At 38.8% G+C, this 23,171-nt stretch overlaps 1 protein-coding gene across 2 annotated transcripts; it reads right to left on the reverse strand.

Annotated features, from left to right (window-relative positions):
• Nucleotides 1-584: 584 nt before the first annotated feature.
• Nucleotides 585-10,037, reverse strand: LOC107573389 (circadian-associated transcriptional repressor-like). Of its 2 annotated transcripts, none has more exons than XM_016259834.1 (6): nucleotides 10,007-10,037; nucleotides 6,191-6,674; nucleotides 5,584-5,659; nucleotides 4,335-4,413; nucleotides 2,669-2,804; nucleotides 585-2,258 (listed from the first exon to the last, which is right to left on the reverse strand). In XM_016259834.1, the coding sequence occupies exons 2-6, from the start codon at nucleotides 6,632-6,634 to the stop codon at nucleotides 1,845-1,847; spliced, it is 1,149 nt and encodes a 382-aa protein (XP_016115320.1). In that variant the 5' UTR covers nucleotides 6,635-6,674; nucleotides 10,007-10,037; the 3' UTR covers nucleotides 585-1,844. The 2 variants fall into 2 exon arrangements, with proteins under 2 accessions (XP_016115320.1, XP_016115313.1); XM_016259827.1 differs by lacking the exon at nucleotides 10,007-10,037 and adding an exon at nucleotides 9,599-9,980.
• Between the last annotated feature and the right edge of the window lie 13,134 nt (nucleotides 10,038-23,171).

The following is a 23,171-nucleotide window of genomic DNA, read 5'->3' on the forward strand; positions in this document are numbered from 1 at the left end:
TAATCACCCGAGACCAATCCTGTATTATTCAATATTCTCTGACAGATAATAGATTCAGTTTTTAAGGTCAAGTTATGATTTAGCAAAAGCTATATTTCAGATCTGCTTCATAAGTTAGCCTTGTTTGGGAGGGTTGTTTTTAAAGTGACTTGAAGGCTTTGATGTTTGAATAGACGTCTTCATATCAGAATGTCAATGAGTGTAGCAAACACAAAGGTCTGTGATCAGCTGTCTCCTGGTGCAATATCAAAGCCTTACTGAAAACAATGCACACAAGGGCTGCCAAATTAGATGTGGTGTAAGGTTATTGTTTTGACTGAACTGAAGGAAATGCTTGTGAAATAGTTGTCAGACTTGCTTAGCATTCAGTTATGCCATTGATTTAATAATTATATACACTTTTTATATTGAAAAAAAAAAACTTTAATATATATTAATCTCTAAAACCCAAATATATTATAAATATTCTACATTCTGCATTATTTTGGCTACGCTGCTGTCTAGACTGTCCATTAAAAACTCCTTAACAGTTCACTATTTGTATGTGATCAGTTGAAACACAAAATGCTTTGAGACAAATGGAATACAGCAAACAAATATAACCACATTTATTTCTGAAAGTATAAAATATTACACTATAAAGGCCACTTTGCAAGGGTAAATGAACAACTTTTCCAAATATGTACACAGTTAATACCTTTTCCCTCTTAGATTTTGTCCAGCTCTGTGGCAAACCGAAATGTCATTGTGTCACATGACCACAGGAAGTAGTTGGCAGGAGTTTCAAATAATTTACTTGATAGCAGAAAATGAATGGCATGAGTTTTGAAGGTTCCTGATTTTCTTTTTGTACATCCTTCAGAGGCGTCACGTATTCTGTATAGTTCACGCGTTCCCTTCAAAACCAGTGAAGAGGCACAGTTTGACATCGAATTGACAGGCACTATGTGCCCTTGAACTGGGAGGCTTAAAAAAAAAAAAAAAAGTGAAAATTTGCAGTTCACATTCTTTACAATGGCACCAGTCAAGCCTCCAGAGCTTTCTTTTGTGAAGAGAGACACCCGTGTTAGTTCGGCGTGTTTTGCTCACTGTATTGATGCACTTTATGAAGTTTCCTCGCTCTGCTTGTGTGTACGTACTTGTAGTATCCATACACTTCCGGAGACGTGGTGTCAGATAGAGGTAGAACCGTTGCACCAAAAAATTTTGCTAGAAGTTTAAACCTATGAAGTAACAGTCACATCAAATCAACTCTATAGAGTGGATTTAAAGAGCAAACTAAAGCATTAAATTCACATTCAACCACGCCTACAATAGAGATCACTAACACACTGGAATATCTGAAGTGTTCCCAGAATAAATGCCTCTCTTTTCCCTTCCCTTTCTGGAAATAAAGGCTGCATTATTTTGTCTAGAGATTAGCTTTTTCACAGATACCAATATGCTGCCACCACAGGAGATTTTTCCTCTTTCTTTGTTTCAAGAGGAAACCATCTCAAAAATTAAAGTATGAAAATGAGCCAAGATCCCAAAACCTTTCTAAACCCCCCTTCCCACCCCACTCATGCACACTGCTACAACTCACTCTGCAGTTCAACAGAAAGGGAATAGATGCTGACGTACAAATCAGACACGCACAAAGATCACACTCCAACACTTTTCAGTTCGTAACTGAATGCGTCTCTGTTTTGCTGGGCTGCGTTGAACTCCCTCTGTTGCGGTTCTGTGCCTCTCTGCAAGGCTAGAATGGAGGCAGGGATTGCGCTGGAGTCAGGCGACTCCAGACCAGCTGGGGGCAGTCACGCTCTAGCTAGGCTCTGATCTCACAGAGCCTTTTCGAAGGACTACGACCATCCACCGGCTGCCATGCCACCCAAGCCCACTGGGCCTTTCTGGGTGATGATACTCTCTGTGGATTTAAGAAGTCTCTCAAGGCATGGTGCGTTAATCTTGGCTGGACGTGGTTGACTGGGAGCAGACTCTGTCTTACACAGACGGTCCGTGCTGGAGGACACGGAGTTGTCCTGTGTTGCGTCCCTGTCCCTGTGGGCTGTTAGAAAGTTCCGAACTGTCCCCTGAGCTTGTTCGCCTGTCAGGGAGCAGATGGGTGATGTGTGGAGCCATTTTAGGTTGGTTGCAGAGTAGGGCCCTGGGGGAGTGAGGTCGCTGACTCTCATTGCTTTGTTACCCATACAAAGGGCACTTGTGGTGGCAGGGTTTGCAATGCCAGTGAGCAGGGGAGATGTAGATGGAGACAACTGTGAAGTATTGAAAGAGGGAGAATTACTTAAGATTTAAACTTTCAGATTTCTGAGGATCTCTTTCCAATCAATAATTTTAAGACAAACAGTTTAAAAGAGGCTGAAAAATCTTTTAAATCTCATTTAAATTGCATGTTCCAAGTTCTTAGCCTTAAACATGTCCTTTAACTTTGCTGACTTTTATCTGTCCTGTGAAAGCTTTCTAAAACTACCTGTTCTTTCCTGTCATTGTTCTTAGCGAACATGAGATGTGTACAACTGTACATATAGATTTTAATCCCTTCTTGTCTGGCCTGTTCCTCTCTGGTCCAGTGATCAAAGTATAATGGGTATTTCAGTCTCTCCTTTTCTATCAGCCTGTCGGTTTTAAGTTACACATGTTCGTGACAGTTCTTCAAGTGCCTTACCTTGGGTTTCTTAGACAGGGTCGTCTCCTCCATCAGCGCTGCAGTGTTGGCTTGGTCGCTTCGTTGATGTTTTATGTGAGGGAACCAGTTCTTCAACATTTCCTCCATTTTCAGAATGATGTTGACATACCTCTCTCTGTATGACACAGGAAGGACAATATTTAAGAGTCTGGTAACCCACTGATGTACTAAAAAAAACAGCTTTGAGACTTCATGTAACCGAAAGTGAAAATCTACTGTTCTGTAACACCTCGTTTGGTGAAAGTGAAAATCTACTGTTCTGTAACACCTCGTTTGGTGTCAGGAGAGTTGAAAGAACACTTAACCGCAAGTACGCTGCATCAAGCATACACACACATAAACGTGTTTCTCGAAATGAGATCAGCTCCTGTGTTGATTCACACATGTTTGTACACACACGTGGCATGGCGTGCAACCGTTTCTCTAGCCTCTAAATATAGACATAAGCCTGCAGCGGGGCACTGGCGTGTGGCGTCCACGTCACAGGGAAAATAAATGGTTGCGCTAAGGAGCAGTGATGCAGACACATGCACATGGTGCCCATTGACTCACACCAGCCCCCGACAGATGGTTAATGGGGATTAGTGCAAGTCACATGACCAAAGAATCTGCAGTGGCCCCATTCTCAGTATTTTAAATTTAAACTGCTGCTGCCATAAAAGTTAGTTTTTATATTCCCTCTTCTGGTGTGCCTTTGCATTTGGGGATTTGCCAGCTGGCATGATAGAATGGGTAAATGTTGACTGGGATCAGGTGGTGGGGAGGCATCCACGCCCCCGCTTTGGTGCCTGTGTCTGCTTGAATAAGACTTGGCTCAGAGCCTCAATCAGATGACCTGAATTAAGACCCCACCCAAAACCCCCATCATTTTTGTTTTTAGGGGCACGTTTCAGGCGTATTTTCTGCCAGGCGTGTTTTCATGCCACGCAGGTTGCAACACTGCTGGATGTGGCCCAAAGTACACCAACGGACTAGATGTTTTAGACTCTGCACTCACATGTGAATATTGAACTTCGTGAAGTAGCACAACGCAATACAATGACAGAAGACCTTGGCTGCATGCCAGATGCAGTTAAGATGAAACATAAACGACGCACCTAAGCCCAGCCTGATCCATTATGAGGTCATTTGATGCAAGAGAAGCACTGACTCCTCCCAAAGATGACATCATAGACTTTGCACTGTCTAGCTAGAGAAACACTAATCAATCGGATGACAGGCAACTCCCTTAAGGGAGCTGGGACATTTTTAACGACTTGCTTTTGAGTTCTATTCTTGTTTAGATTAGTGGTGGCAGGTCCACACTGGCCCTGCGGCCCCCCTTGCTGCTCTGGACCAAGCATCATGCTGCGAGGCCATGTGTTTTCACATTTCCTTGACTCATTCACTTATAGCCTCAGAGCCAGACCAGAGGGCATAGAAGTCATTCGCAAGTGATGTGGGAGAATTCAACCTTGCCACTAATGTGCGTAAACACAAAGCACTGAAACAAGATTCCCTCGCAAGAAGTTGAAAGTGGATTGAGGTAGATTGAGTAAATGGACACAACATCTATTCGATCGATCCGTGATAGAGTGCTGTGTGGACTAAAGCCCACCCTCAAGCCGCCCAAGAGTGAGGTGAGGAGAAACAGCAGGAAACTCACCCCATGCAGGGATTCTGCAGGACCCCCATTATCCTCTGGATGCGGTCCATGGCCACACTCTCTTGAAAAGTGCTGAGGCCTGAAAAGAAGAAGATACAGCTTAAACTCTTCCTTTTACAAGCAATGCCAGCTTATTGCCTCTGACAGCGCTACGTCTGCAAGGCAGATGGGTTCTTGTGAAGCACGTGGGAGGACAGACTTTCAGTCTCTGTGGCCAGGAAGTCCAGTGTCGCCCAGAGCCCCTGCATTGACAGCGGCCCCAGACAGAGCCCCTATAAGCAGGTCTGCCTGGTATGCAACCTGTTTTCTAGCACATGTGGGGTTCTAGCCAATAACATTAAGTACCCAATATTGCTAATACCATCTGTTAGTGTTTTACAGTAATTTGGGTCCCAACCAGCTGCTATGCATCAAGATTTCAGTCACAAGTTATTTTTCTGTCCCACTGAAAGTAAAAACGCTGTGCATTGTAACAGTCAGTCAACCAGAATATTGCGTGGGCGGTTCGCTGTTAGCATGCGTAAAACTAATAACAGTAATACCACGCTTTTCCAGATGGCATCACTTTCACGGTTTTACATTTGACTTGACTTGAGGGAACCTTGAGATGTTTCTTAACTTCTACAATTAGTATCTCTCTGTCTAGGTTTGATGTTTAATATGCATGAGGAGTGTGATTTTAATGCAGTGTGGGCAGTGCTACAAAAATAGGAAATGAAGCAACCTACAAAACAGTGTCACTTGACTAGTTAAAGCAAAAACCGACAACTTTTAAATCACACTTTGACATCTGGTTAGGACACAGTGTGACGGTGCAGATTTTACAGTAATTATTTGTAATAATAGCCACATAAAATGTTAGAATATTTTATCCCACTAGTCAGGGACACAAAGGAGACAGCCAACCCAAACCCTTGAGCTTATCTCTATAGTGCCTTTGGTATTTCAATCGGGGTCCTTGGGTATTTTTGGAGCTGTGCGGTTTGCACGGCTTAAGACGTGTATCTTTCAACCATACACATTTTATTATGACTAAGCGAGGTCAAATGTGCCACCAGGAAATGATACGAGAGCCTCATTTCATGTTTATTCATGACACATCTCAGTCTCAAATCTCATGACACACTTCTCATACTATGGCCTGCTGCCTCTAGTTTGGTTGTTCTCCTTGTACACTGATCTAACTAGGCAAGGTTTTGGATCAAGGCATATGCAGACGACTAATACAAACGAATGAAGGATTACTCACGTTCTCTGTATCTGCCTGAGCGGAGGCCATTAAGGATTGAGGACAGTGGGTGAATGTAACACTGCAGCTCCAAGCACTGGAAACAAAGAGCATCATTCAGTATTTCCTTCTTTTGTCAGTTATTTAATGATTAGCTTTTCACATTTTGCATTTCTCAAATAGTTTCTAGAGTTCTGATGTTTTCATTTCAGGATGTTGACAGTACACTTTGTTGGTTACCATAAACAAAAAAAATATCACATTAGGACATTCCTTTGTACGGCTCATCATTTCCAGAAGAACAATTACACTGATACAAAATAAAGTGACTCATCTACTCTCTCACACATCTGAGCAAATGTAATGGAATGAGTTATTGCAATTCTACAAGGTAGAGGAAAACATCTGAGTTTCTTCATTCAGTGGCCTTGTGTGACTCATTCACATTTCACCTAGTAAAAACACACAGAGGAGGGGTCTTCCTGGAAGGGGTTCTGCTTTGAGTATTTTTTTTATTTATTTATTCTGCTCGGGTGGAGATAGATCAAGTAGTAGATAAGGGTGCTTTTCAGAACACCATGCCCCTTCCCTGGCATGTCGACGATTAAAAAAAAGTGGCACATCTCACCTTGCATGCGAACAGCCCGTCTTTCTCCATTTGTTCAGGTGTGAGCTGCCTCTCCCTTTGCTCTGGCACCATGGAGCTCCGTGTTCTCTTTAGCGTCTGCCTCTTTTTGCCTACAGGGCTTTCAGGGCACCGGCTGTAATTGTTCCGAGCCTCTTGTCCCAGGTGAGAATGGCCACCGTCCTCGCTGTAGTCGGTACTATCGCAGCTGGAAGGAGAACTTCCCCGAGAGCTCATGTTCTCTTTGTCCATTACCTCCCCTTTATCTCCATTCCTCTTTGAGAACGACTGGCAAGTCTGGGCCCCCTGGATGACCCTCGAGGAAGGGGATTTTGGCAAGGTGGTTTGTCCCTGCACTTTGGTACAGTCTGGTTCTAACTCACTATCATTGTCCTCATCGTCACTGGCCAGCCAGTCGATGGAATATTCCGAATCTGAAGCTGACATCTTAGGACGCAGGGTCTAACCAGCACAGACCATCACTGACCTGTGGGGGAAACAGGGAGTACTTTAATATCCAATTTCCATAAACGTTAATAACAAACACAATTACACAATACAACCTGAGCTGATGTGAAATTGTCTAATGGATAAAGAATGTTCTCTCTTTCGCTGTACTGGTTTGGCATGAACATAAAAGCACAAACTCAACCATCTGTTTCAGACCCATTTGCGAAGTTCATAGACTTGCAGATACCAATGGTCCAAAATGACAACTTAAGCAGATCTCCAATCAAACCCTTTGGGATACTGAATTCATGTAGGCTCAGACCAGCGTGTTTTCTAGACAGACCACCTGAGACTCACACAAACACTAAAGATAAACAGCGGCCATAAAAAGATGTACTGCTGTTTCACAAACAGTGCAGAGAACTCATGAAACTGACATTTATGATTAATTCTTGTTTTCAACAACAACACAACTACATCTGTGCATTAACAGAACCAAAACCAAAAAGAATCAAACTCAACCATCTGTTTCAGACCCATTTGCGAAGTTCATAGACTTGCAGATACCAATGGTCCAAAATGACAACTTAAGCAGATCTCCAATCAAACCCTTTGGGATACTGAATTCATGTAGGCTCAGACCAGCGTGTTTTCTAGACAGACCACCTGAGACTCACACAAACACTAAAGATAAACAGCGGCCATAAAAAGATGTACTGCTGTTTCACAAACAGTGCAGAGAACTCATGAAACTGACATTTATGATTAATTCTTGTTTTCAACAACAACACAACTACATCTGTGCATTAACAGAACCAAAACCAAACCTAAAAAGAATATATGTTAACACGTATACATGCTTTTGACCTTAACCTTAGTTAACCTTATAAATAATAGTCGCAACATTTATTCAAAGCGATATTTTTTTTTCTGCAGTCTATTTGGAACAAATGTGTGTCCTGTACAGCACATGCATTTGTTTGATCTGATTGCACCCAATTACAAAACACTTGAAAATGTAGCCTTACAGGACTAGAAGGCTGTGACAAAAAAAAAATACATAAATAAAAAGCCCTATTTGTTTATTCAATGACACCAGAACACCGCAACCATGGTGACCACCATTTGACATGGAACAAAGGACCTAGAAATAAGCTGTTTTAATTGTGCCATTCCTTCTGTGGTCTTTTATTAATAAATTGCTAAGACTCATGCATTACCTAAATGTAAAAGTAAATTATTTTGTGGGCTTGCTTTTAAAAGAGGGTGATTTCAAAATAGTCCACGAACACACAGCTGGGACCAGATCTGCGGCCTTGTGCATTACCAGTAAAAAAAACTTTTTTTTTGTATTATCAATTCCATCGGTTCTTTGTAATTCATAATAGACAGGCCTCGAGGAATATACATAAAAGGAGTGTTTAGTCATCATGTTTAATGAGGCAAGCCATGAATCTTTGCAAAAGGCACATGTTGTACAGAAGCAAATGCTTTGTGCTTTCTCTAAGGGTTCTGACCACTCATCTCTTTAAAGTGGAAGGCTTCTTATGAATCAACAGAATGTGTACATGATGCACATTCATAAAATTACATACTTGTATATATTTAGTTTATTATTAATTTAGTCATACATACACACACACATACATACATACATATATATATATATATAAATAAACTGTATTGTCAGGTGACCTAAAGCGAGCTTCATCTTGTATCATCTAAATTATTAATTTTTTTTAAATACTAAAAATAGTAACACTGCATAAGTTTTATATAACGGATCATAACTCAACTTATAATACAAGTACTTAAAACTATATACATTCCTTCATTGTCGTTGTACAGCACAAAGAGATGTTTTGTATACAGACATTGCATTAAACCGAAATATATAGTTATAGATAAATGTACAATGCACTACATAAACTGTATATGTAGCACTATATACATCAGCAGTGTATATACACTTTCACATCACTTCGGGAATCATTGCACACAAATGGACTGCTTTACATTAGCCTATGTAATAGCTCTACCTCAAGCACGCGGCTAATTGGCTTTATAACGGTCACAAAGATCAACCTTTCCAAATGGACATAATTGCTGACCAGCTTTTTCTTGTCAATACTAGTTTCACCAAAAAGTTTAATCGAACAAAACGACAGCCGTTAGCGAACAAACTCCCCTTTCATATCGAAAAACTGCCTACATGGGATACTTTTACAAGTTTTGTCGACAGCCGGGGACGCGGATGAAAAGGCCCTTTATTAGTTTGTGCTTACCGGTAAATTGACAAAACAAAGAAAATCATTGAAAGCTTATGTTTACGTTTAGCTACCAAACGTAGACAAAGCGGGCATGTGGCTATTATTTAATAGCGACATTTAGCGCGACTAGAAATGTAGGAAGTCATGTAAACGAGACGTGTTTCTTGTACGCCTGCCAGTAATTTCGGTTGCTATGGGCAACACGTATATATTAATATTAAAACGCTGTGAAAGAAAACAAAAGCCTTATGAATTAATGCACCTGTCTGATAACTGAGGGTGGGGCCCTGATGATGACTAACACCTTAATACACCCTTCCAAGACCACCGCAATTTTGTCTTTTTTAAAACATATTACAGAATTTGTATTCAAACTAATACGGAGCGGATACGAGCCAAAAACTATTTCTAAAAACACTAGACCGAATCATGCTATCATATTGGCTACATTTAATGCTATAAATACGTTAATGAGTATTAAAAATTATATTTAGATTAGAATAAAATAACAATTTTCTCCGTTTTGCGATAGGCGGATGCCTCTTTTCACGCAGCGGCGTCTTAACATCTCTTACACACAAATACATTGAACTTTATATAAACGCAGCGGTTTTCCTATATGCGTGTCATTTTTACTCCACAAAAACACTAATTCAGAAGCGATCGCCGGTATTTAAAACGCGAATCCTACCTCAAGCCGGATGGGACGAATAGTCGCACTGTCCTTTGTTTCAGCAGTAAGTTATATCCAAACACAACCGGAGCGCCTGTCGAGCCTCTGCTGAGAGCTGTGCGTGGTGTCAGTGATGTAGACCTGCAGTTGTGTGTGTGTGGCCCCGTGTTACTTCTCCCAACGCAACGTGTCTGAGAGGGCGGGTGCAAAAACGCAGGGCTTTCCGATTTGTGCGTCCAGACCCGTATCTGACAAATAGAGTTTGCGTTGGAAGCAAGCTTCGGCTGATAGGGGAGACGAGCTTACATATTAAAATGATATGCAAATTGACAAAACACGTGGACACGCGGATCGGTTTCATTCCAACAGGCGGACAGAATGTCAAAATCCGAGTGCTTATTTTGTTATTCACAGACAGTTACTTACTTTTTTTATACCTCATTAGCTTGGATGGGATGAGGCCACAGATGCACCTCCCTCTCGTATATTAGGGTTAGGTCGCTTTTAAAATGTAAGACGTTTGATTAGCGTATATGCTGCAGCCCTGGTGTGAATCATTTGGGAGGGTCTGACCCCCCTAATTAAAGGGGTCACCCCCACGCCTCAAAGGAAGCACCGTAAGAGTTCATATATTTTTACACGTACACTTGCTTCAACAGGGTTCTCAAAGGTTTCGTACAGGTTTGAGGACATATTTTTCACCTGTAGCGTCTACAAATAGACGCTAGCAGAAATTATATTAGCCAGAATGGGTAACCACAACAACAGCTCTGTTTCATGAGCCTATGTTGGAAAAAGTTTACTTTATTATACATTTACATATCTCAAGTAACATCATAAAAATGTTGGTGTTGTTGCATATCTTTTAGAATATCCATGTTTTGCTAACTGCGCTAAAACTGGCAGCTAATTCAAATGTGAGACAAAGGCTTGAAATGAACCTTGACAGACTGCGTGACGAAATTGCCCATGCATTTAAATTTAATAATTTAGGAGACATTAAAAATTAAAATAGTTGATGCCGCTGATAATTCTCACACTAACTAGTTATAAAAACAGAAAGTGGTGAGACTAGCCTATACACACGCACACATAATGTTTTTTAGATGTTATATATGTTATATTTAATTGTTATTTAAAAAAAAAAATTATACATCATTTGAATTATGGAAATGAGAATTACAAAAAAAGTCAAGTATTTTCATGACAATTTGGGGATGAAGGTGTACCGTAACTGTCAAATATATATATATATATATATACATACATTATTCCTTAAATAGCCTTCATTTCCATTTACAAATATAGTTATTTATTTATTGGATTTTGATGTTTTTCATGATAGTGACCTATGGACTGGGCATTTACGACTTCTAGCCCATATTTAGGTCTATTGATTGTTTCGCAACTGTAAACAGACCAGTGGAAACATTTGCATGTACTACAAGCCAGTGACACATGTGTCTAAGGAGCAATTCAGTGTGTACATTGCTGCTGCCGCTCTCTGTATCACTGGATACCCAGGAGCCCCATTACCCCAGGTATAACCCAGGAGGCTTATACCTGCCCCTGACCGACTGCAATGTGCACAGCTGGTCGTACGTGGACCAAGTCGAATGAATGAATGAGACTGAACGTGATAGGACACCGCATTCTATTTCGTGTTGGGTTGCACACGTGATGCCTTTACACTCACGCTGTTCTTGCATAGCCGGTGGAGTTTCCATGGTGAGGGGGGCAGGGCGGAAAAACATTCCAAAGTACTTCACTTGCTGTGTTAAGAATGTTGCACTCTAAAATGTTGTTTCTCTAAAAGCCCCACAGCAGGTGAGGTTGTGTGGCAGTATTCCATCACATTATTCGGTGCACTTTGGTCTTTTCAAACAGCATGAATGTGAGGAAAATGACATGCCTGGTGGTCTGCGTCCACTGGTATTTTCACGCTCATGGCGTAGTGTGGTGAGCAAGTTGGTGGCTGTGACGGTAAAGAGCAAATAAGGACTCACAGGCACTCTGTTTCTCTTTGGGGGGTGGGATCTCTGGTTGGAGTCCAGACAAAGATTCAGCGCCTGGAGCCAATCCTCCTCCCCTGAAAACGTGAGCACATGTGAGAAAAAAACCCACCCATTTTCTGTCTCTCCTTTCAGCTTTTCACAATTGAAAATCATAATTGATGTGAGCCGATTGTTTCTTCTATCTCTCTCCCACTCTGTTCCTGCCGGTATTTGACAACCAGGAGAACATTAACAAAACATTGTGGGTTTTGAACTGAGCCAAAGACGCCACCCAAATGGATTAGCGACTGGGTACAAACCGGTCTGGTTTTAATTGCAGACTATCTTCTGGGAACGTGCCCTTTTGTGGCCAGTAATGGCATGTTCAGGCCAATTTATAGGCCAGCTTGCTGTGACTGTTCCTCGATAAAGGTCCATTCACATCAAGGACGATAACGACAGCTATAACTATAAAGTTTTATTGATCGTTCTAATACTATGAAAACAGTGGAGTCCACAAGGATAACAACACAGAGGAATGAAATTGTTGTAATCACTTAAGGTTTGGTCACACTTACCATGGCTCTGTGAAATTATGCAGACAAAATTTAGTCATTTCAATAGGAATTCACACAATCTGGAGTAGATTTCGCTCATGTTCAAGTTGGTCACTTGAATTAGCTTTGCCGACCAACAGAAACCTGCTTATTTTGAAAGTGACTTATTCATACATTGCTAAACTATTCATAATAGACAATGGAACTTAACAAAATTTAGTTAAAATATTGCTAATGTACAGTAAATGTGCTTTTATAGAACTTTTTTCCCAGTGGATGAACAATAAAACCATTGACAGCCAATCAGAATCAACCTGAATTTAAAGAGCTTGAAAATTTAAAGCACCAGATGACAAAACTGTAGTGCGTGCTTATAATGAACAGAATGTTATCATCTTTTGGTGTAGATGCTTATATAGTTATTGTTACAGTTATTGTTACAATTATCGTTCAAGGTCTGTTCACACCAATGACGATAACTATAACGATAACTTAAAGTTTGAGTATTTATTCTAATTCTTTGAGAATAGCGACATCCACACCGCAACTATAACAATATTGACACAGAGGAACGATATTATTGGAATCACTTTTAAAACTTTTTTTTCAGCTGGTAAGTTATAAAAACATTGACAGCCAATCAGAATCCACTTAGCTTTAAAAAGCTTAAACATTTAAAGCAGCAGACAACATAATTGCAGTGCATAATAAAGTTATCTAGAGAGAAGAGTGACTTTGTGGATAAATATGAGTATATATATAATATAATATTTAATTGGAGATCAATCTCCAATCAAAAACATGTCCAGGTTACATTTCCATAAATAATAAATATATATTAATATATATATAAAATATAAAAGTTGCATTATAAAGTATATTATGCCCCCAAAAAATTATTATCCTGTATTTAATGCAAAAAAAAAATGTTTGTGCTAACTTTATTTTGATTATTATTTTTATTTATAATTAATTTTCCATTAACTTTATGGTTTTCAATGGTCTCTCTGCTGCACGTTTTCATGCAAGGCAATAATGCTCAGCCCCTCGTCCTTGTGTCAGGCCTGCGATGAGTCACAGGTGAAAATTGGCTTGGTGATTTAGAAGCACTGTCTGACGGACACTGATGATTCAGTAGGATGGAGGGTTGCGGGGAATGCTGGATTTCTCACTGCCTTTCTTTATCCCATTCATAAAAAAAGAGAGAATAACACTTGGGTGCCCACATCACTTCCACCCTCGAATGTCATCTCCACACGTGGCTAGAAATGAATCGCTGCCCTCACTCTAGAGAGAAGAGTGACTTTGTGGATAAATATATATATATGAACAATCTCCAATCAAAAACATGTCCAGGTTACATTTCCATAAATTATATATATATATATATATATATATATAGTATGTATATATATATAAATAAAAGTTGCATTATAAAGTATATTAAATTTGCATATTAATGCATCAGTTTTTGCACTGCGCTTAATTTATTATTGTTGAAAATCCACTAAATAGGCTATGTAATATTATTTACAATTTACTAATACTATTATTTATTATAATAGTTAATTTATTATGATTTTAAATAAAAAAATAATTGTTTTACAGTGATGACAATCACTATAATAATTCCAAAATGAAAACAAGATAAAATATCTGAATATCTTATTAAATAATTGGAATATTATATAAAAATAATCCTATATGTATGTGTGTAAAATGTATATATAATATTATATATTAAAATAAACCTCTATAATATATATTATAATATACATCTATAACATTATAGATGTATATTTGAATAAAAATATATGGTTTACTTATTTTGGGGTGAATTAGACGTCTTGTTTCATTATCCATGTGTTTGTGTAGATATATTTTACATCGTCTTTGGTGACCTCTCACTTCATTTGCTGGAGGGAGTTTGAAAAATAGCAGCTAGACTGCTGGAACTCTTAAGTTACACATGCATTTTAAATATTATGAATGTTTTTGGTTTTCAGTTGTGCGTTTGATTTAACAATTGTGCCTTTATAGCAAACAAAATGATGGTTAAACTGCATTGGCAGTTTAAGTGTGGAGGACTAAATTAAGTGTTGTGTGTGAATCTCAGTAACACTCCTTTGAGTATGGCCAGCATAGATGACTCAACATTAATGGCCATATCTGCTTTGTTTCATGGGTTACATACTGATCAAGACCTCTCTCTCTCTCTCTCTCTCTCTCGCTCTCTCTCGCTCTCTCTCTCTCTCTGTGTGTGTGTGTGTGTGAACGTGAGTAATAGCAGATGAGGACACAGCCTGTGCCCCACATTACAAGCAATCATAAAAAACACATTCAGCTAATGCTTTCACAGAAATAGTGTGAGAAACTGAAATCATGTTGAAGGGTAAGAGAACATGACACTCCGAGCAGAGTTTTGTGGTCGGCAACAGGCCGATTCTAAATCTAACAGGATTATTCCAGACAGAGACGTTGTTCGTGGTGGAAATCCATGTGTGGTGTTTATTGATTATGTAACTAAGTCAGCTGTACATAACAGGCTTTGAGATGTTCTGCTCTTCTGCTTTCACTCCTTCTATATGTTTTATGTTCTTCAGCTTTGGGCTCCTTTATGTTGATTTTTATACGAAGGTTATAATACAACTGGAAACTTGCCTCTGTTGTTTCCTTTTTGAATGCCTTCTATATATAGTTTTATTGTTTTACCTTAGTCCCAGACCCAGATAATCTTTAACTATTAAACATATGTAATTTGAATTATTTATTAAAATATTTATTTCAAATTACTTCAACATTATTAAGTAGTTTTTACACAAACTATAGCTTTTACACAAACTACAAAATTTCCAACATGACAAACAGCTTTGCCAACCTGAGCTCATGAGAAAATGTAACTATTGATATTAGTGATTAAATTTGTATACATTCAAACGATTTGATTCATACTTAAAAGTGTGATTTTTAGGGGAAAAAATGTATGCAAGGTCCACCCCTAAACCATATGAATTTGCCACCAATTCGGCAAAATATACAATAGCTACGTGTTGGTTTTGCCTTTAATAAAAGTTTTCTATGTAAGATGCATAAAATTGTACCTATGAAATTAGCTTTAGCAAAACAAAAGAGCCATTTATTCCAAAAAAGATTCCACTGTCGTCATTTCCACCACAAAATACTATTAAACACAATAAATAAAAACAAAAAACATATCGTAAGCAGATTGTATGACATTGTATGTATGAGATTGCTCAAAATTATATGAATTCACCAAAACTTATATTTCAGATACATTTTAATGTAAAAATATTTGCACCACAAAATGGTATTAAATACGATAAATTTGATTCAGACAAAAGCGTATGATTTTTTTTTTTAAAGTAAGCATGAAGGCCCACCTCTAAACCTTTGTTAGTGGGGCTAAAGCGGATCTTACAAAATCGTAGAAATGAAATAATTTTTTGCAAAACAAAAGAGCCATTTTACTCCAAAAATGTTTTTTTTAGAAAACATTAAGCATGAAGGTCCACCTCTAAACCTAACCCTCAATAGTGTGTGTATAAAAGCTTAAGAAATAAGATTGCTCAAATTCATATGAATTTGCCACCAATTAGCCAAAATGTTACATGTTGGTTTTGCCTCTAATAAGGGGGTCTGAATACTTTCCGTACCCACTGTATTTAAAGGTCCACTGAAGTGCCTTGGAACGTGCAGCGTTATTCTATCTGTTGATGTCATTTCAACTGAAACAGGAAGACAGGGCGGGACATATCGAGCAGCTCCACCCCTTTTTTTAAAATAGCCAGCAGCATTTGTGTAGAATTCAACATTTTGTGTAGAATTCAAATGGGTCCGATACATTTTATGGTCGAGCATATGATCCGCTCTTGATATCATGTCTCTGGACTGGAGCAGACTGTGTGCACTCTGCGGCGATTCGTGTGACACAACGCGAAACCAGACCTCATTCGACCCAATGGATGGCACATTTACATTGTCTTAATCGTTCCCTCTTCCCTATATAATGCATTACATGCCATTCACAGAAAATACTAATTCTGTGAACAAGTGACCGATTTCAGGCACAGCTTCAGTGTCTATTTATAGTGTAGGGGCCGGACGCTTCAGATTCTAGCAAGCATTTGATTGGACCGAGAAGCTGAAGTGCAAGGTGATGTCATCAGAACCGCTGATCCATATTGCCGGAAGTGAGAGACTGTAAGCTTTGAAAGCTTATATCTTCTAAATGTGAATTTTGTCATAGTTTTGGAGCACATAAGCTTACAGATAACCTTAAGGCTATTCAAAATAAAAGCCAAAAAACTTCTAATTAGATTTCACAGGGACTTTACATAAAATGCTATCCATGAAATTAGCCATAGCAAAAAAAAAAAAAAGTCATTTTATTCCAGAAATGTTTTCACCACCTATATTTCCACCATAAAACACTATTACTTGTTTTAGATGTGGAACAAATGACACTGTTGTGGAAATGACCATCACTTTCAAAAACAAAGGAACAGTTTTCTTTTCTGAAGCATGTATATACACTGTCAGACACTGAAACACACAAGGCTGAATACATAGCATCCATAAACGACCCTTAATTAAATATTAAATACACTTGCATAATTGATAGATCTGACCATGGAATGACCAGGTGTTATAATGCTGTTGAATTGGTGATCAGGCTCATATTGTGCGACGGTTTGTGTGCCGCCCCAGATGGTGAGATTGCATCTTTTCAGACAGCGATGGCCAGATGTACCCGGGCGATTATGTGGTTTTTCACGACAACTCAGCTCCTTAAAGAGATCAGTCATGGTTGTCTTTCACCAGTCTGTTGAAGTTATGTCGAAAATGCATGACGAGCTCACCATCCATTAGCGCCCTCAAAAACACACACGGCCGTGGCATTCCGAGTCGCATGTGCTCAGCAAGAAGTGAAACCCAGCACGCTTTCAGGAATCCTGTGCTGTGACTTTAAAGGGCTGGACATCCTGCCCATCTTGTACCTCTTTTTCCCTCTTGCAGGGAGTGTGTGTGTGTGTTTTCTCATAACGCTGCTTGGTGAAGACTCCATGCAGTCACATGTGCTGGGAGTGAGAGCTCTTGGCTCATTTTTCCACAGACAGTTCACATGCAGGCAGGGTACTGAAACTCTGGCAGTGAATCACAGTTGAATCTTTAATGGCTTTGTGTGTGTGTGTGTGTCTGAACAGCTGCCAGCACAGCCCTAGTGGCAGTAGGATATCTCTCCACAGGGCTGAATGCTACATGTGACTGGGGGTGTATTTTAACTGGATTATGTAAGCGCTCTGGCCAAGTCCCGGATAAAGATGGCTGTACATGATTCACAGGCTGCATGCTCTCTTACCGGTGTTCATTTCCAAACAGATTAAGTGATTTCTGCACAGAACCGTCAGTTGCGTAAAAACTTCGGCCCTTGTGTTTGTACACCTGCCCCTGTGCATGTGCACAGTTTTTTTTATACTTGCGCTTTCTATGGAAATCAACCTAGAAATGGTTTAATTATAGTCGACTTACTTATGGTTAGACATAAACTGGCGTAGGAGAAATGTTTGAACATCCCAAAAACTACAAGCTTTACTTAATGTCGGGTTTGTTGTTTGGATATTGATAAATGAATCATTGTAAATATAAGCATTTGGTTTAATCTTTTATCTGGGCTCTGTAATTTTCTACTTATATTTTCTATTCTATTTTCTGTTCTGTTGAGCTCCATTGACTTCTACTGACCGAAAATGTTTACATAAATGCATAATTAAGTAAATAATATAAATAACAGGATATATGAAATAGATATTAGTATTTATTTTTATATTTTATTATGTTTACATTTTTGTTTTTAATTTTTTAATTTCAGTTTTAGTAAGTTTAATATATTGTTTCATATAATGTTATATAATGTAATAAACATAATTGCAATGCAATTTTTAATGTATCAATTTCTGTTGATAGTGAATTTTTACCAGTACATATAAAATATGAATAATTAATTATAGAGTATTAATAAGGTTAATAATTTTAGTAATTTTAGAAAATAAGTGTAATTTAATTTACATATTTATAATTTAACAATTGAATCTAATTTAATTGACATATAACTTAATCTAATTCAATTTAATTTCATTTACACTTAATTTCAGTTTTATATATATATATATATCACACACACACACACACACTTATGACATTTATGTTTTTATTTTTAGGCTTCATACCCCCATAATTACATGGCAAGGCAGGGCTTGTCCTGTGGTGAGAAGGTTGTGAACTCTTGTGTGAAATCTGCAGAGCCCAGATCAATTAGACGTGTTTATGCTTGACTGCACCCTGATTCGCTCTGTCTCACCATGCAAAAGTGATGACTGAATGCTATCAGTGCACAGCACCAAGCTGATCACCCACAATCCTTCTGCACCCTGTAATTCAATCACAATGTCAGCAGCCTGGGCCAAAGGCCTCATTCAGAGGTCTGGTGGACTGATGCTAGGAGCTACTGTGGCACCAACTGTAGTAAGGCCAGATAGTAAGAACCGTAATCTAGAATCTTTTTTCCAGTTAATTTTTGACATCTAGTGGCAACTTCTGGTGTTATGATTGGCACTTGACATGGGGAAATTATTCATTATTTTTTATAGAATAGAGTGGGTCACTGTCAAACATCCAGTTATTCTGTATGGCACTGACAGCAAGTCACCTGGTTTCATGTAAGAATGAAAAAACAAACATTCAGAATGGGATATTAGTTTATTGAATACTAAACAATATACACTGTAAACTACTAAATAGTAATACTACTGAACTGCTACGTTGTTTTCACATGATATTATTATGTTGCATGACAATTCAGTGTCAAGTTAAAAGTGGCATTCAGGTTAAAGTAAATTAAAATATTACATGGAAATTGTGGTCAACTTAAAATTTCATTTCATTTCATTATTTAGCATTTTATTTGTGTTAAAATGTCTTGGCTATGGAAGCCCATTTCTATGGAAGCGGAACAAAAAAAAGTTATAACTGCGAGAAACTCAAAATTCAGATTTTATTTCTCCCACAATTCTGACTTTTTTCTCAGAATTCTGACCTTACATCTTGCAGTTCTGTTTTTTGTTGTTGTTGTTGTTTATGCCATGGAATAAAAAATGTAATTGTGACATTTTATCTCACAAATTTTTTATGAACGTTATATAAAAAACGTTATTTTTTATATTATTTGTGTAAAAATGTTTTTTCTGTCCAAGAAAGAGATGTTAAAAATTGTGGCTGAAATCACACTGGAAATGGAAATTGAGCATATTGCGTTGCGATATACATTTTTTCATGCAGTGTCCAAAAATTTGCATCCATTAGCATTTCATTATTTTCACCATCAGCACAGATTGCCATTACTGTATCAATATTCTCACATGACATCTAGTCATATTACACACAAAAATGTTTCATATTATATAAGAGTCAGTTTGATTTCTATTTATCTTTCTCGGTTCCCATAGTTATTCTGTTCTCAGGCAGGTCATCTGATCTGAACATCACAGACCTGTTTATAAATGCCATAATGAAACAGGATCTGTGAATAGCAGGCAGAGTGATGGAGTACACAGAGAGAGAACATATCGCACCGGTTCTTCCTTGACTCAGATCAGAGCCGAGCTGCATGGGTTTATCTGACACGAGCAGCAGGCAGACGTGCCCGTGTGGATTGGCATAAGGTTGCACCCTGTGTTCCCAGAACCCTGAGCTTCAGCAGTCTCCACAGGACGCAGAGTAGACATTAAGGGCTCCTGCTCACCATGCTTACTTGGGTTTACAGCCTGAGAGAAAGAGAGCCAGAGCGAGAGCAGCCTGCAGACTTTACAAAACTTTCCATATAGCTCATAAAAAAGCATGTTTGGAAAAGAAATATGGCTTCGGCCATAATGTGCCATGCTGTTTGAACTGGAGAGGGTCATTGTGGGTAACAGAGGAGTCTGTAACTCTTAAAGTACATTTCTGTAAGAATTTAAACGTTCTATGAAAATGCATTTCATATCAAGACATTTCAACATTTAATGTCAAGATGGCTGCTCCTCTCCCTATTATAAAGGTCATGCACTGGCATTCAACCATTTCACTTTTTAGAATAAATTTTAATGATGAAGGTTTTTCTATTTATTTTAACATAAATGTATACGCTTGGTGAATCAGCTTCATTAAAACTTTCTTTTATAGTGACAGTTCAGAGTTATTTTGTGGCAAATATATAATTTTAAGGACAGAATATATCAGTGTTAGTTATCATTGAGATACGTTTATAGCTTTTATTAATATTTTAAAACTTAATATTTGTAACTTTTAATAAATGTATTGTTTGTTATTTTGTTTTTTATTCAGTTTTATTTTTATTTTAGTACATCAAGTTAAAATGAGAAATGTTGCACTGACAACTAGCTAAAATATTTAAAGCTTTTTCATTTTTATAATTTTATTTCAGTTAACACTAATTTCATTTAAATAAACAAAAATCCGTTGCATTGTTTTAGTTTTAGTGTTACAAGCTCTTGGTGCATAAAGAAGATCTGTAAAGTTGCAAAGACTAAAGTCTCAAATCCAAAGAGATATTATTTATAAAAGTTGAGTTAACCACGCCTACCTAAAACGTCTCGTTCTAACACGCCCCCACATGTCTACATCCCTATGTGGGAAGATTTGCATTACGCCGCCCAAATGTTCACGCAAAGAAAGAAGGTGTAACTTTTATTCTCGCTGTAGTATTGTTGCCACTGCCATGTCGTGAAGAGCTGTTTGTTTCGTTGTGAAAGCGAAACTACTTTGTTTGGTCTAACAAAAGAGGACGATATCCGCTTCGTCATGCCTGGAGCTGATCCGTGCTGGTCGCTGAGGGAATACATCAACTTGGTGCTGTGGATCGCCGGAACGGCTTTCACCGTGGGCGAAGCGGAGTCCAGTCCGGGGTCGTCCAGTCCGGTGGTTGCTGCTCCTTCGTCGAATCTGCCGGCCGCGCAGTTCTCATGCCCGCCGCCTCTGCTCACTCTATCCCGGCCTCAGCTCACGCTAGGCCGCGGCTTCCGCTCACACTAGGCCGCCGTGTGTTTCGTTGTGAAAGCGAAACTACTTTGTATCTGCTTCGTCATGCCTAGAGCTGATCCGTGCTGGTTGCTGAAGAAATACATCAACTTGGTGCTGTGGATCGCCGGAACGGCTTTCACCGTGGGCGAAGCGGAGTCCAGTCCGGGGTCGTCCAGTCCGGTGGTTGCTGCTCCTTCGTCGAATCTGCCGGCCGCGCAGTTCTCATGCCCGCCGCCTCTGCTCACTCTATCCCGGCCTCAGCTCACGCTAGGCCGCGGCTTCCGCTCACACTAGGCCGCCGTGTGTTTCGTTGTGAAAGCGAAACTACTTTGTTTGGCCTTCCAAAAGAGGACACGACTAGAAATCAGTGGTTAAGTTGTATTTACAACACCGTTCCAGAACAGTTCAACCCAAATATTCAGATGTGTGCAGCACATTTTATGGAGGACTGTTTCCTGATCCTGGTAGAGTAGACTACAATGCCGGCAGTTCTGACTCACAGTCTGTAAGTACATTTTCATTTAAAGGATTTGCCACTGACGATTCAAATGCAAGTTTTGGGCAGTGTAGAGTAGCACTTGTTGTTTGTCATTTCTCCGATCACAAATGCAGACAGGGTATTATGTTTACGCGGCGCGATGCAACGCAATGCGTAAAAAGACATTATAAGTCATTATAATCAGTAATTATGTCCCCACTGGATGCAACAAATGCCTCGTTTATAATGGGTTTTAATGTTTTTGTCTCGTCGCCCCGGCCGGACAGGGCATCACAGTATGGTGAGGGGCGTAACATTTCCGTCACACGCTTGAGGTATTCGGCCAATCACAACGCACTGGATAGCTGGCCAATCACAGCACACCTCGCTTTTTCAGGCCGATGAGCTTTGTAAAAATTTCAAAAGGTGGGGCATAGAGGAGAAACAATGTACAGGAAAATAATGTGTTTTTTTTTACTTTAAACCGCATAAACACATTTCATTACACCAAATACACAAACTAATATTCTTTTTAGCAGCATCATATGACCCCTTTAATTGCATATTTTACTGTTTAGTGTCTTGCATAAAAAAATTGTGGACACAAATGGCCCCATGAAATGAAACGCAGCCATTCAGCCCTAGTTGAAGAGCTCCACATCCCCTCCTCACTGGGCATGGCAACAGTAATGAGAGCTTTACATACGTTTCTACAATTTTTATTATTTTTTTTTTATTGGGCTGTTACTCTCATAGACTTGCATAACTTTAGAAGGTCTGCACCAAGGCTGTATTTCTTTGCTTGGATTTCATCCCAAATTTCAAACATTAAAAATGGCCTGGCTCAGATCCGGTCCTGAGTTCTGTGGGATAGCCTTGAGACTTGGTGGCGGAGAAACCAAACCGGAGTTTTCTTTCAAACATACGTCCTGCTGAGTGAAAAAAAGAAGAAAAAAACACATTTGATAAAGGGATGTGAACAGGCTTTGTTTACAAAACCCTCAAGACTGTCTCAGCCTTTGCTGTCCATGCTTCACGCACAGTGCTTTAGATCTTCAGATCCTGTTTTACACATTTATGAATAGCTAGTTTTATTGTAGTTGTGAAGTTTCCTGTAGGAAAAAATTAGATTTTTTTTTTTATTTCGAGTGAGAACAAATGGTAACTTGTGCTTACTGTGAGTCTTCTGCTTCTCAGATGTTTCTTTCCTTTCTGTGACAGCATTCAAATCTCATTCATGTGATGTGAATATGCTCGTTTTAAAATCTGGCACATTGTGATTGGTCAAAATCAATACGGGTGTGACAAATTTTGACAATGTTTTGACTCACAATTCTAAGAAAATAAGTCAGAATATACATCTCACAATTCTGACTTTTTTTTCAATTTTTACAATTCTCAGAATTTCATGTAAATCTGTGCTCTTTTTTGGAATAAAAATAACTTTTTTTTTCTGCAATTGCAAG

The sequence above is a fragment of the Sinocyclocheilus grahami genome, unplaced genomic scaffold (assembly GCF_001515645.1).
Source record: "Sinocyclocheilus grahami isolate Dianchi unplaced genomic scaffold, SAMN03320097.WGS_v1.1 scaffold31.1, whole genome shotgun sequence".
NCBI classification, from domain to species: domain Eukaryota; kingdom Metazoa; phylum Chordata; class Actinopteri; order Cypriniformes; family Cyprinidae; genus Sinocyclocheilus; species Sinocyclocheilus grahami.

Excerpts from the sequence above, each read along its gene's own strand:
- LOC107573389 (XM_016259834.1), bottom strand. The coding sequence starts at position 6,634 with ATGTCAGCTTCAGATTCGGAATATTCCATCGACTGGCTGGCCAGTGAC. Across the intron at positions 5,660-6,190 it reads ACGGGCTGTTCGCATGCAAG|TGCTTGGAGCTGCAGTGTTA; the intron begins GTGAGATGTGCC and ends CTTTGTTTCCAG. Across the intron at positions 2,805-4,334 it reads CTGCAGAATCCCTGCATGGG|AGAGAGGTATGTCAACATCA; the intron begins GTGAGTTTCCTG and ends TGTGTCATACAG.